Source organism: Psammomys obesus, unplaced genomic scaffold (genome assembly GCF_907164565.1).
Source record: "Psammomys obesus unplaced genomic scaffold, mPsaObe1.curated_primary_1811, whole genome shotgun sequence".
In the NCBI taxonomy this organism is placed as follows: Eukaryota; Metazoa; Chordata; class Mammalia; order Rodentia; family Muridae; genus Psammomys; species Psammomys obesus.
This window is the reverse complement of record NW_026596051.1, coordinates 46,873,572-46,887,280: the sequence shown is the minus strand read 5'-3', so window position 1 is coordinate 46,887,280 and position 13,709 is coordinate 46,873,572. Positions and strand designations below refer to the sequence as shown.

The 13,709-nt window shown below is 42.0% G+C and overlaps 2 protein-coding genes across 3 annotated transcripts in view; one reads left to right on the top strand and one right to left on the bottom strand.

Moving 5' to 3' along the window:
• Lias (lipoic acid synthetase) overlaps positions 1–9,949 on the bottom strand; it is a 17,339-nt gene extending 7,390 nt beyond the window's left edge. The window contains exons 1-7 of one of the 2 annotated variants that reach the window (XM_055623960.1): positions 9,803–9,949; positions 8,922–9,094; positions 7,429–7,522; positions 5,398–5,478; positions 3,393–3,549; positions 3,265–3,322; positions 1,195–1,323 (exon numbers count right to left, since the gene is read on the bottom strand). In XM_055623960.1, coding sequence (XP_055479935.1) covers positions 1,195–1,323; positions 3,265–3,322; positions 3,393–3,549; positions 5,398–5,478; positions 7,429–7,522; positions 8,922–9,094; positions 9,803–9,847 — 737 coding nt within the window. In that variant the 5' untranslated portion in view covers positions 9,848–9,949. The remainder of the gene's footprint in view (positions 1–1,194; positions 1,324–3,264; positions 3,323–3,392; positions 3,550–5,397; positions 5,479–7,428; positions 7,523–8,921; positions 9,095–9,802) is intronic. The other variant, XM_055623961.1, reaches the window with a different exon arrangement.
• Positions 9,950–10,054: 105 nt separating this feature from the next.
• On the top strand, positions 10,055–13,262 carry Rpl9 (ribosomal protein L9). The gene is made up of 8 exons (XM_055624185.1): positions 10,055–10,102; positions 10,477–10,523; positions 10,615–10,730; positions 11,114–11,209; positions 12,109–12,241; positions 12,534–12,614; positions 12,953–13,067; positions 13,171–13,262. The coding sequence occupies exons 2-7, from the start codon at positions 10,478–10,480 to the stop codon at positions 13,057–13,059; spliced, it is 579 nt and encodes a 192-aa protein (XP_055480160.1). The 5' UTR covers positions 10,055–10,102; position 10,477; the 3' UTR covers positions 13,060–13,067; positions 13,171–13,262.
• Positions 13,263–13,709: the final 447 nt, after the last annotated feature.

Here is a 13,709-nt window from a genome sequence, read left to right as displayed (position 1 = left end):
ACACACACACACACACACACACACACACACACACACACACACACACAAATTAAAACAACAACAACAACAAAACAGCAATTACGGAAAAAAAACCTCCACAAAACTGACAATATAGAAAGCTAACATTCTGTGAGACAGTCAGGCTAGCCATATGGGCCTTGAACTTGCAATCCTCTTGTCTCAGCCTCCTGACTTATACATGGGTGTACCTGTGTGCTGGCTAGGATGACAGCTGTGTGCAACCAAACCTAGCAAGGTTACTTCAAACATTTGTTCCTATTGTTTATTTACTCTGTGCATGTGGATGTAACTCGCACAGGGAAACCTGCGGAGGTCAGAGGACAGCTTGTTCAAGTTGGTTCTCTCCTGAGTGTGTGGGGGAGGTGTTTAGTCTTTATTTTGAGACAGGGTTTCACTAGGCCCTTGCTGGCCTAGATCTTGAAATGTAGGACAGGCTGGCCTTACTCTCAGAGATGTCTCCTGTGTTCTGGGATCAAAGGTGTGCATTATTGTTCTTGGCCTTTTTTTTTTTTTTAAGAGAAAGGGTATATTCCAGCCCATGCTGGTTCCCAAAGTTCTGATGTTCTGCCCCAGCCTTTTCAGTACTAGAATTAGTCATCACTGAGAGCTATCCAGTCTACTTTTCAGATTTTTTTTTTTTTTAACAGTACATCATTTCCCATTTGATAAGTATTCTTTGGGAAAACACACACACACAACTCAATGCATCTGCAATGATACTGCCATTTCAGGTCCTAGCACATTAGTGTATATACAGGGATAAACACAAGACTGAAGTGGTGGTAACCAACACTACAGCTAGAAACATCATGAGCGATGTCTGCAGTTTGAAAAGCCTTTTCCTTTAAGTTCTGGGTATATGTGTGTGCCTCTGTGTGCATGCGAATGCAGGTGCCAGTGGAGCCCAGAGCAATGGATCACCCTGCGGCTGGTGGCAGGTGACCATGTGCTCTAGTTCTCTGTAAGAGTTCTTAATCATGGCGCCATCTCTCTAGCCCTTGGTCACTCACGTTGGGTGGCTACTTTTTCTGATTTTTTAATCAATTCATAAAGAAAGGATGAATGGACAAGAGCAGGTAAAGGAGGGACAGGGAAAGGAAGGAGCTGCCTTTGTGCAAGCCCTCTGCAAAGTGAGGGGCTGCAGCAGGCTGTGACCCACTAATATGCAGTCACCTCTGTAACTCTGGAACAGTTTCTACGTTGTGTGCATACACGTCTAATCCTGACAGAGCGACCTTTTCTACTGCTCCCAGATCTCCTCGGAAGTCAGGGGTGAGGCATTCCACAAGGATTTTTGGATTCCTAGAAGGAAAAAACATAAGCATTGAACTGAGGGAAAAACATGAAAGGACTGCTGCCTAAACAGGTGGTCAGCACTGAGGCAGGGAGCCCTTCAGCAGCCTGTGAGCCCTGCTAAGGGAGGCATGGACACAAAAAAGTTCTAAGTGAGCAGCTACAGGAAGCCCTCAGAACTGTAACTGTGTGTACACTGTGACCCGGACATCTACCTGCAAACAGCAATCAGCATAATCTGACTTTTAAGCTTAATTGGAGTAGGTGATTAAAAGTAAAATCACTTAAAAGGAACCAAAATATAAGACTAAACTATGTCTGTAAAACAAATTGAGATATTTTTTGTGACCACAAATGCCACCTGCTTCAGCTTTGGTTTCTTTTGTAAGTCATCCAACACTGTTCCCCTCACCTCCTAGAGGCAAAGATCTCACCAACACTAAGAGCCTTAAGAACTGTTTCTGGGTTTGCTGAGTCATCAGGGTTTCTGTGTGTTTGTTTGTTTAGTGAAGTAGCAACCAAACACTGATATTCCTGTTTGTAAGGTGGCTGTGTTTATCTAGTGAAGCACTGTGATGTGAACTAGGTCACAGAGCTGCTTGTAAACTCATAGGCGGAGCGCAGTTACTCCCTGAGGATAGATGGAAAGACCACACTTGTCCTTTGTGACCACAAGATGCTGAAAGATAACAGTATGAAACTCTTTAAAAACTGCTCCTGATAACTAAAAACTAGTGGCCTGTGAAAAAAAATTTTGTGAGCTGCAAAATATATTTTTGAACCGTAACAAACAAAGAAACTGGGAATAAGTGGAGAAACATTTGTTAGTATACTAGATGTTCAACTAGCATCAAATCACTGAAATGACTTAGCTCCTTTTGTTTTTTGAGTTGGAGTCTCACTATGTAGTCCTGGTTGTCCTGGAGTTCACTATGTAGACCAGGCGGGCCTCAGATTCAGAGATCCTCCTGTCTCTGCTCTTTTTTACTTTATTTTTTAAAAGATTTATTTATTATGTATACATAATAAACTAATGTTATTTATGTTAAAACATAATAAATTATGTTTTGCCTGCATGTGTGCCTGCAGGGCAGAAAGGGTCACCCGATTTCATTTTGAGCCACCATTTGCTGGAAATTGAACTCAGTACCTCTGAAAGAGTATACAGTACTCTTAACCTCTGAGCCATCTCTCCAGTCCCATCTCTCTGAACACAGGGATTAAAGTCATGTGCCACCAATCTGGCAAACTTTGCTCCTTTTTAATCTTTTTGGAATAAATGGGATTGAAGCATTTTAAAATGTAGATTATGAGTAAAACTGGCAGGACAGATGGATATGAAAGAAAATTGTATCAAGACGTATATTTTACAGTGTTGATGCTTACGTCATCTTACTTTCAGCTTTTTATTTATTTAGAGAGCTTTATGTGTTTTGCCTGCATGTATACATGTGCATTTAGTATATGCCTACTGCTCACAAGAGTGAGTGCTGAATCCTTGTAGAGTTAGGATGGTTGTCAGCCACTATGTGAGCTGAGAACTGAACCCGGGTCTTCTCCAAGAGCACTACATGCTCTTAACTGTTCAATGTGTGTGTGTGTGTGTGTGTAGGGAGGGGGTAGATCAAACCTAGGGCCTGGAGCATGCTAGGCAAGTATTCTATCAAAGAGCTGTACCCTCAACCACTAACTACTCTTAAACGGTAACGTATTAAAAACTCAGTGCTGGACCAGATGTGCTGGCCCTCATATAATCCCAGAATGTGGGAGGCAGAGATAGGTGGTTCTAAGTGAGTTCAAGGCTGGCCTGGTCTACACAGTGAGTTTCAGGATAGCCAGAACACAGACACTATATCTGAGAGAAAGGGGGAGAGAGGGATAAAGACCTCAAATTGAATTTGCATGTGTCTAAAAGACCCTTAATTACATAAACAAATGGAAGACAAGTACCTCTCCTTCAAGCAGGACACGGTCTTGGCCATGTGCTCAGCTCCCCCGTCAGGCACGTCTAGAAAGGAAAGAAGCTATGGTTGGAGCTGGGCCACGCCTAGCTTAAGCCACAGTGACACACTACTAACCATCTCGGTCCACCGACGTCAGGACGACATAATCCAGACCCCACTCTGCAACTGCTCTGGCTGTATTGTAGGGCTCACTGGCATCCAATGGAGGAGGGTTTCTTGCTGTTTTAACAGAACAAAATCTGCAACCTCGTGTACATGTGTCCCCCATCAGCTAGAATACAGACATTACAATTAAATCAAGTAGGCAGATGATTTTCAAGAATATGAGGCCAAAAACAAAGTCAGCAGACTGATTCTGTTTATACGGGATCTGAAACATTCAAAATTAAATATCTGGTTAAGGAATACAAATTTATGTGGAAAAATGATACACTCAAGTAAGTGTTCCGAGAACTCGAGGGAGTGTGGGATTAGATTGGGACAATTTTATAATTTAAGGGGCCAGTGAGACTCCATGTAAAGGTGAGAACAGACTCCACAAAGTTGTCCTCTGACTTCCACACACACCTCATGCACACAGTCACTGTCATCACTGTCATCAACAAGATTCACCTTAAAGCCAAGTGTGGTGGCTCTCAACCATCTATAATAAGATCTGGTGCCCTCTTCCAGCCTGCAGGCACACGTGCAGGCAGATACTGAATAAATAATAAAACAAACCAAGCAAAAAAAACCCAAAACAAACAAACAAACAAACAAACAAACAAACAAACAAAGGGCTCAATGGCACCCACTTTTAATCTCAGAGCTCAGGAGGCAGAGGTAGGTGGATCTCTGAGTTCAAGGCCATCCTGGTCTACATAGTGAGTCCAGGACAGCCAGTGCTCTGTTATACAAAGAAACCCAGTCTTGAGAAACAAAACAAAACAAAAACCCAAACAAACAAACAGAATAATTGAATCATAAAAATAACTGGAGTGTGATGGAGCACACCTTTAATCCCAGCACTTTCGAGGCAGAGGTAAACAAATCTCTGTGTTGAGGACAGTCAGGGCTATGTAAAGAAACCCTGTCTCAAACAAACAGACAAACAAACAAAATAAAAATAAAATAAAATAATGGGATCCCAATGTAGAGTTTGTGCAGAAGCTGAAGTTCTATTCTCTAACTGGAGGTATCAGCTGTCTGGTGTATTGTTATTCTTCACAACTCAGTCATAGTTTATAAACATTCCTCATGACTCAATAGTCAACAAGCATTATTTAAAAATATATAATTATATTATACATTATTTTTTCTTTTTTTTCAAGGCAGTGTTTATTTGTATAGACCAGGCTGGCCTAGAACTCAAGAGACCCACCCGCTTCTGCCTCTCAAGTGCTGGGATTAAAGACATATGCCACTACTACCCTGTTAATTTTTTTTTTTTCAAGACAGGTTTTTTCTTTATAGCCCTGGTTGTCCTGGATTTGCTTTGTAGGCCTTGAACTCACAGAATCCACCTGCCTCTGCCTCCCCAAGTGCTGGAATTACAAGTGTGCACCATGGCACCCAGCAATATATTCTTTTTCTAGTGACACTTTTTGATTATTTTGTGTGTATGGGTATGTATGTATGTGGAAACACAAAGAATCAGATGACAAGCTGTGGAAGGTGTTTTCTCCTTTGGCTCTGTGGGTCCTGTGAGTTGGCAGCAGGTGACTTTACCCACTCAGCCGCCTAGCTGGGCCTAAAGATATAGTCAATGAAAAGTTGGATGTGTATATCTGTGTTGATTAAGCTAGATGAACAACTCATTTTTGTTATATAAATGAGACAGGAAAAGATACACAAAAGTTAAATAATTATAAAGAATATGTGCAAACATTAATGCAATACATACCCTAAGGCACCACAGAGTTAATTATCAGATCCAAGAAGACTCAATACTAGGTTAATTCAGAGAAGGGCGAAATTACAACAGGTCTCAAGATTGTAGGATTTTTTTCCTTTGTAGTTTTCATAAACTCATATGCAATAAAAATCTCACTGGATGTTCACAGTGCACATCTTTAGTAGGGGCCACAAACATCCCTGTTCCATGTCTGGACTAGAGCTGTGGCGCCCGAGCTGGCCTTACCATGATGGTGGCTGTGGCTGTGGCATATTCCCCACCTCCCCAACATTCTCCAATGTTGGGACATCGTGCTTCCTCACACACCTGTGAAAAATAGAAATGGTGCAACAGGTTGAAAACCTACCTACCAAAAATGAAGTATTAGGGTTTTAGGGTTATTTTTAGATTTTTATTAGCTGGGCAATGTTGGTGCACGCCTTTAATTCCAGCACTTGGGAGGCAGAGGCAGGCGGATATCCAGGTTTGAAATGGGCCTGGTCTATGTAGTAAATTCCAGGACAATCAGGGCTACATAGTATTGTTTTAAAAAATGAAAATCCCAACCATTTTATTTTACCAATAAAGACTCAAGAGCCAGGGGCTGGAGAGATGGCTCAGTGGCTAAAAGCACTGTCTGGTTCTTCCAGAGATCCTGAGTTTAATTCCCAGCCACCACATGGTGGTTCACAGATCTCTATACTGGGATCTATTGCCTTCTTCTAGCACGCAGGTGTACATGTAGATAGAGCAATCACATACATTAAATAAAATAAATTTAAAAAAATAAGTAAATCTTAAGGGGGTGGAGAGATGGCTCAGAGGTTAAGAGCACTGATTGTTCTTCCAAAGGTCCTGAGTTCAATTCCTCGTACCCACATGGTGGCTCACAACCATCTATAATGAAATCTCGTGTGTAGGCATATATGCAGGGAGAACCCTGTATGAATAATAAATAAATAAATAAATACATTAAAAAAAAAAAAAAAAAGGCTCTGGAGCCAGATGCTGGGGTAAAAAACTGCTAGCTCAGAAAGGCAGAGAAAGCAAAGGCCAAAAAACTCAAGACCAAAGGCTTGGTAGCTCAAAGCCCAAAAAGACAGAGAACTAAAGCCTAAGCTAAAGCTCAAAAAAGCTCTTTCTTTTCCACACTGTCTTAAATACCCCTCAACTCAAAGTTCCTCCTATTCTTTAATCTCTGTTGCACCTAACGTTAACTTTATTAAGTCCTATGTACAGAAAGCTCTTGGATTAAAGGTATGTGCTAGGCCTGGATGAACTATACCATAATTACTTGTTTACAATAAATAGAAAGTAATTGGATTAAAGGTGTGTGATAGGGCTCAACCACACCAAACAAGAAACAGGAGTTTTACAGTTCACAATTTTCCTGCTACAACATAGAGAAACCCTGTCATGAAAAACAAAACAAACAAAAGAACTATTTTTATTATAATTTTGTATGCACGGGTGTTTTGCCTGCATGTATGTCTGTGTACCACAAGCATGCCTGGTACCAGAAGTCCAAAAGAGAGTGTTAGATCCCCTGAAACTAGAATTGGAGATAGATTTGAGCTGTCATGTGGGTGCTAAAAATCAAACCTGGGTCCTCTGGAAGAGTAGCCTGTGCCCTTAAATCACTAAGCCATCACCCCAGCCCAGAATTAAGTAATTTAAACTGCCCATTGTTTCCAACATATTTCAAAAGAAATATAATCACTTTTCATTTCTTTTGCAGGAAAATGTAAAGGGGAACTAGGGATTAAACTTGGTTTCACAGACACTAAGCAAACACTGGGGCTAAACTCTTACCCCCTACAAGTATATGTACTTGTTTTGTTTTTCGAGACGGGTTCCTCTGTGTAATAGCCCTGGCTGTCCTGACCAGGACTTTGTAGACCAGGCTGGCCTCCAACTCACAGAGATCTGCCTGACAATTCCTCCCAAGTGCTGAGATCAAAGGCATGTGCCACTGCGCCCAGTTTGTCTATACACATTTTTGTTACTGTTGATAACACTTCACTCTTCATCTTTGCCCACTTTCCTTGCTAACACTTACATACTCATTAATCGTTTCGTTTGGTCTGGTATCACACATCTTCTAATCCAAGCGAAGGCAGGAGAAACACAAGTTAGAAAGAGATCAAGCCTAGAAGGTGAGTGCCAGACTATAGACTATGTTACATGATGAGACCACACCTCAGAGAAGGTTTGTTAGATATAAAGAAACAGTATTGCCTTCTGGAAAAATGGAGAGGAAATACACTCTCCACTTACTGTGTGGAGGTTTAAATTCCGCAACGTAGTTTTCAGCTTATTGTAATTTTTGCCCATGGGTATCTCTGTCTTTAGCCATGGAGGTAGTCTTAACCTAGGGAAAGGCAGAGAAAATGGTCCGTCAGCAACCTGCAGTAAACACGTGGCCTCACTCTAGCACAGTTTCCCAGTGCGGACTTTTCTGTATTCCTGGACTGACATGATTCCATCACAGAAATAAGAACAAAGACTCAAATCTAGGTCTGGTGACACTGCTTTAGAAAATACTGATAAATGGAGCCTAAGGAGGTGCTATGCTTCTGAGCATGTCCTCCCCTGTGATTCCTACAAATTACTACAGGAACTCAGAGTAAGAAAAGAGCCCAGCACACTATCTACTGTGCATTCTAGATTCTAGTCGTTAGTGAACGGAGACAATTTGTAGTTGCGGTGGTTCATGTCTGTGATGCTAAAACTCAAGTCATGGAGGTAGGAGGATCAATAGTTCAAGGTTAAATTTAACTGCATAGTGAGTTCAAGGCCAGCCCAAGCTGTATAGATGAAATTAAAAAACATATAGATCTAACATTTGGAATGGAGACTATATCCTTCCTTTATTTCATCGTGACTATTGTGATCTAGAAATTGTCTGATAAATAATTTTGAAAATGCTGTGCACCAAATCCTCACTGTTCTTCTGCTATTGTTTTTTGTTAATTCTGGTGCCAGGAATCGAACCCAGAGCTTTCTGCTACCAGGCAACCTTCTTTCATTAAAAATAATTAAGATAAAGTAACTACAGGCTATGTGTAAACTTTCTCAGAAAAGAAACAAGTTAGCATGGGGGTGTACAACCTTTAATCCCAGAATTTGGGAGGCAGAGGCAAAGGGATCTCAGTTCTGAGTTTGAGGCCAACTTGGACTATATAGCGCATTCCAGATTAGTTAGAGATACACAGTAAGACTTTGTCTCAAGAAAAAAAAATTACATGATCAGTATACACTAACAGATATAAATCAACAAGTGAGCCAGGTGGTACATACCTTTAATCCCAGCATTCAGGAGGCAAAGTCAAAGGCAGATGGATCTCTGAGTTCAAGGCCAACCTGTCTTACAGAGTAAGTTCCCTAACAGTTAGGGCAGAGAAACCTTGTCTCTAAAAAATAAAAATAACTACCTGAGTAACTAACTAAATACATAAGATAAAATAAATCAGTAATCACCAAGAGAAAAAGCTACATTTTCTCAATTAGATGTTGGATATATGATGGGAGATGGCAGTATAAAATGGTCAGGTTATTTTAGTAAAGATAAAGAAAAATGGCCAAAGAGTACAGAAAAATAAAATGATTTTTAACAGCTTTACCTACTTATTCTATTTAGATTTGTTGTCAATTCTAATTACCTTGAGTAAATTTAACATATCTTGAAATGTAAAATCTACTACAGGGATTTAAAACAGTGCACGAAATTAAAGGGTGGGACACTAAAATGGTCTCTAATAGTCAATTACCTTTCTCCTTTCTGGCGCTTTAAATTTCCTTTATATTCATCCCAGGTACTCTTGTCCGCAAGATCACCAGAAACAAAATCTTGAAGGTCTGGTCCATTACGTAAAAATTCCTTTTTTTTATCTAGCAAAGAACTTAATGCTCTAACGGAGCTGTATAAGTATCTTCCAAATACCTAAGGAAAGTGTTCATTACAACATTGATTCAGAAGACTGGAATAACCCATTATAATACCAAAAACAAAGAACAGATTCAGAAATCATGTAAAACGATGTAAGAGCTCAAAATCTTTAGATTAGAATCTTAAAAGACTCAAGGTGAGCCAGGCGTGGTGGTGCAAGCCTTTAATTCCAGCACTCAGGCAGAGAAGGAGGCAGATCCCTGTGAGTTCGAGGCCAGCCTGGTGTACAAAGTGAGTCCAGGACAGCCAAAGCTACACAGAGAAACCCTGTCTCAAAAACCCATTAAAAAAAAAAAAAAAGACTCAAGGTCTAAGTACCACCAGCTATGGTGGCTCAAACCTGTAACTCAGCACTCAAGTGGAGGCAAAGCGAACTTAGTCTTAGGCCAGCCTAGGCTACAGGGACCCTGAAGCACGGCCAGTTATGACGAAGGGGGAAAAGTAGGAAGCAGAATAAGAGTTAACTGCTAAAATACAGATTAGAAAACCTTAGGAAATGACTTAACATGTCACATTTTCATGTCTTCTATTCTTAAGAAAGGTACTAAAAATATGTTTTCAACAAATTTAAACTACAATAATTTAGATACGCCACAGCTGTGAATGTTTTAATCCTGACCAGTCAGTTTCTTTAAAAAGGATATCTGGAATAATTTCTCTAGTTTAGGACTTGGGATAAGCAACAGCGTTCCTGCCGCTCACCCGGGACCCCAGGCTGCGGGCCAGATTCCCGCAGCGTAGAGACATCCTCTCTTTCAGGTCTTAAGAGAGTCGAGGGATGGAGAGAACCACACTCCGGGAACAGGACGGGCCTACACATCCGTCGTTTTGCTTATGATGAAGCATACGTCATCACCAAAACTGCGCGATTTAACCAGCTCGGCGATCGTCTTGTTTGGCCTAAGGCACCGTCGCGCGCTCATGACGCAACACGCAGGGCCCTGACGGATTACAAGAACGTGATGACGAAGCGCGTTCTCTCTTTGCCCCATCTACTGCGAGGTGAGGAGCTTACGGGGCTGAGTGCCCTGGGAATCTGAAGCCATCCTCTCTTGGGGACGCCGGCGGCATGGACCCGGTGTCCCGACTCCTTGTCTCCTTGTCCCCCAGCACAACGGGCGTCCTTTAGGGCTTGGCGGCGCGAGCTGAAAGTTGCCTTCCGGGCTTTCAGGCCTACCGCAGCCCGGCCTCCCTGGCGCGCCGGGCTGGGCTTCCTAACACCCTTCCGGGGCCCGCGCGCCCCTAGCCAACTTTTGTCACCGACCCATTTGTGTTTCTCTGCCCGGATTTCCTACGTGGCGGTTTTCCGTTTGGAACGGAAATCTGTCCAGTAGAGCCTTTGCTGCTCCATCCTTACCCGCGTGTTTGTGTTTCAGAATGAAGACCATTCTCAGCAATCAGACGGTCGACATCCCAGAAAATGGTAGGAGGCTTCATGCTTTACTCTGACGTCTTCCTTGCTTGCTCTAAGTGATCCCCGGCTTGTGGTCTCACGAGTTCATCCTCTCTTCCAGTCGACATCACTCTGAAGGGGCGCACAGTCATTGTGAAGGGCCCCAGGGGAACCCTACGGAGGGACTTCAATCACATCAATGTAGAGCTGAGTCTTCTCGGAAAGAAAAAGAAGAGGGTAAGGACTTGATTACCTTCTGATAGTTAAAAGCTTTGTTTTCAATCGTTACAGCGTAAGATTTTGGGGCCGGGTGTTGGTACCACACGGCTTTAAGCCCAGGACTGGAGGCAAGACGAGTGGCTTTTATTGTACCGTTGGGGTATATTTTGCTGTGGTGAAACTGTGAAGCCAGTCCAATAACTTAAGGCCCAGTACTAGTGTTAACTTTCCCCCTGAATATTTTTTCAGACTCAATTGTGTTCTCAGGATTTTGGGGAGGAAGGGTATTTAGTCCTCTATTGCAGCCTGTGCCTATGACATGTGTAGGTGGATTTGAATGCTCGTGTACTCAGCAGCCAAAAACGGTGTATTTTAATTCTAAAGTTTTGTTTCTCCTACAGCTCCGGGTTGACAAATGGTGGGGTAACAGAAAGGAGCTGGCCACTGTCAGAACCATCTGCAGTCATGTTCAGAACATGATCAAGGGTGTTACACTGGTAAGCCATCCCTTCTGGCTGCTTTTATAGCTCTTGGGACAAATTGTGTGTGTGTGTGTGTGTGTGTGTGTGTGTGTGTGTAAATGTCTGGGACCAGGATGGAGGGTTAGACTCTTAAGAACTAGGCAGTTTCAGGGTTAGAGGGGTCCTGGTGAGGAAGGGAAGATTGAGTACCACAGATCAAACCTAGGGATTTGCTGGGTAAGCACTTTACCACACATACACTCAGCTTAGGATTTTTTTTTTTTTTTTTTCCTTTGTAGAGAATTTGCTGTAGTGTAGATTTGACTACTGGTTGGTATGTGTGGGAGTCTCATGGATAGAGAGGGGAAAAAAAGGTCTGACTTGTTTATATATCTGATGTCACTTAGTTCCAAATCCTTTCTCCCAAGATACAGTTAACCCCAAAGGTGTTTGTTTCATAATCAAACCTTAAGTCTCCTATGCATCTTTTGGGTCGTGCTTCTCTGTTGCTTCCAGAAAGAGTCCTTTGAAGGGCTGAACCTTTTGTTTTAGCTTGGTAATCTGAAGTCTACTATTTGCTGTGTCTGTAGTAACTCAGCAAATATTCTAATGCCAAAAACGAAGGTCTTGGGTTCTCGTTGAAAGGGTGAGATAGTAAAACAGAAGTGTCCTCCAGGAGCTTTACTGCCTAAAAAGATAGTTGTTCCTTTGAAGTATGTGTTAACAGTATAAGACTTGTTGCAGGTGGTAGGGTGGGGTGTGTGTGTTGAATTTTCAAGTTACTAAGGCACTTTAGGGTATTTAGAACAGACTGGCCCTGGGGCCCCACAGCTGTAATCCTAGGGGGTGCTGGAGAAGGGGAATCTCATTCTAAGACAGCCTGAACTGAAAACTTTGAGGTTGTTCAAATTGCTCACAGCCTACTTTTAATCCAGGGCTTCCGCTACAAGATGAGGTCTGTGTATGCTCACTTCCCCATCAACGTTGTTATCCAGGAGAATGGGTCTTTGGTTGAAATCCGAAATTTCTTGGGTGAAAAATATATCCGCAGGGTTCGAATGAGGACAGGTATGTGTGAGTCTTCGGGAATGATGAGGTCTCAGAGTGCCATTGTTTGGCTCTGGTGAGGGCTACTTCAGAACCATCTGCTTTTGATAGTTCTGGTTTTCCTGGAGGGAAATGTTGTGGGTATTGCGGCTTTTGTAGAAGCTGGGAATTGTCACATCTGTAATTACAGTATGTTCAGAATCATCTATGTCCAAAATCATAAAGAACATTGATTGGTGGCTCGAGATTTACATTGAATTGTATTTTGTAAGATCTCATGTTAATGCTATTGAATACACACCTCCTCTTCTAGGTGTTGCTTGTTCTGTCTCTCAAGCCCAGAAGGATGAATTAATCCTTGAAGGAAATGATATTGAACTTGTCTCAAATTCAGGTATGTTTATGTCTCTTAGGCTGACACATATTACTTAAGACTGAATGAATGCATGTCTAAATTTGTTTCAGAGCTTCCAAGAAAATATTACGGATCTGTTCTGTATAGACTATACGTTGTATGTGTGCTGGTTGTGTGTACTCTGTGCAGTTCAGAATGCTGGTCAGTGTGTGGCTGGCTTTGTTGGGGTATGTAGCTTCGCACTCATTTGACATCTGAGGGCAGTGAAGGACTCTTCCACTATGTAGGCTCTGGGGAGTGAGTTCCAGTTGTTAGCTGGGCCTTATGAAATGAATTCCGCTAGTGAAATAACGGCTTTATGTCCCTCTCCTGTACAGCGGCTTTGATTCAGCAAGCCACAACAGTTAAAAACAAGGATATCAGAAAGTTTTTGGATGGTATCTATGTGTCTGAAAAGGGAACTGTGCAGCAGGCTGATGAATAAGACCTAAGGTAGGATCCTACTTTAAGTAGAACTTAATGTACAAAAATTATTAAAGAACTTGCTGGGTAGGCATATTGATAAACGTTTACATGTATTTTGTTTCTTTTACAGTTAACCCTGCTCCAGAAACAAGATCCTGAATTATAAGTTTGATTTGGGGTGTCTCTTGGAACAATAAAACTCACTGATTTGTTTGTCCTTGATCTTTTCTGATTACTTAGCAAATGGGTCAACTGATAGTCAACAAAGTGATTTTTTTTTTTTTCTTGTGAACAAGTGGCTTCAGGCAATGACAGGCAACCTTCCTAGTGGATGTTCAGTGGGTGTAGCATTTTGGGAAGAATCTAGACTAGCCCAGCCATAATGTCTGTTCTATTATGTCTCAGTAAAGGCTGGAAAATGTAAGTTCTCGGGATTGTCTTCGTAGAGTTTTAATCCTAGCACTGAGGAGGTTGAGGCTGACGATCAGAAATTGGCCGACATGAATTATTAAGCAGTGAACCTGGGGTTACATTGGGGCATTGCGGTTGCTGGCTTGAAGTATGGGATTCTAGACCCTGTATTTTTGTGAATTCCCCACTCACCTGGTGGTGAAAAGTCAACCCAGAGTTTGTGAGTACTAAGCAACCCAGCACTATCCCCAGACCTGT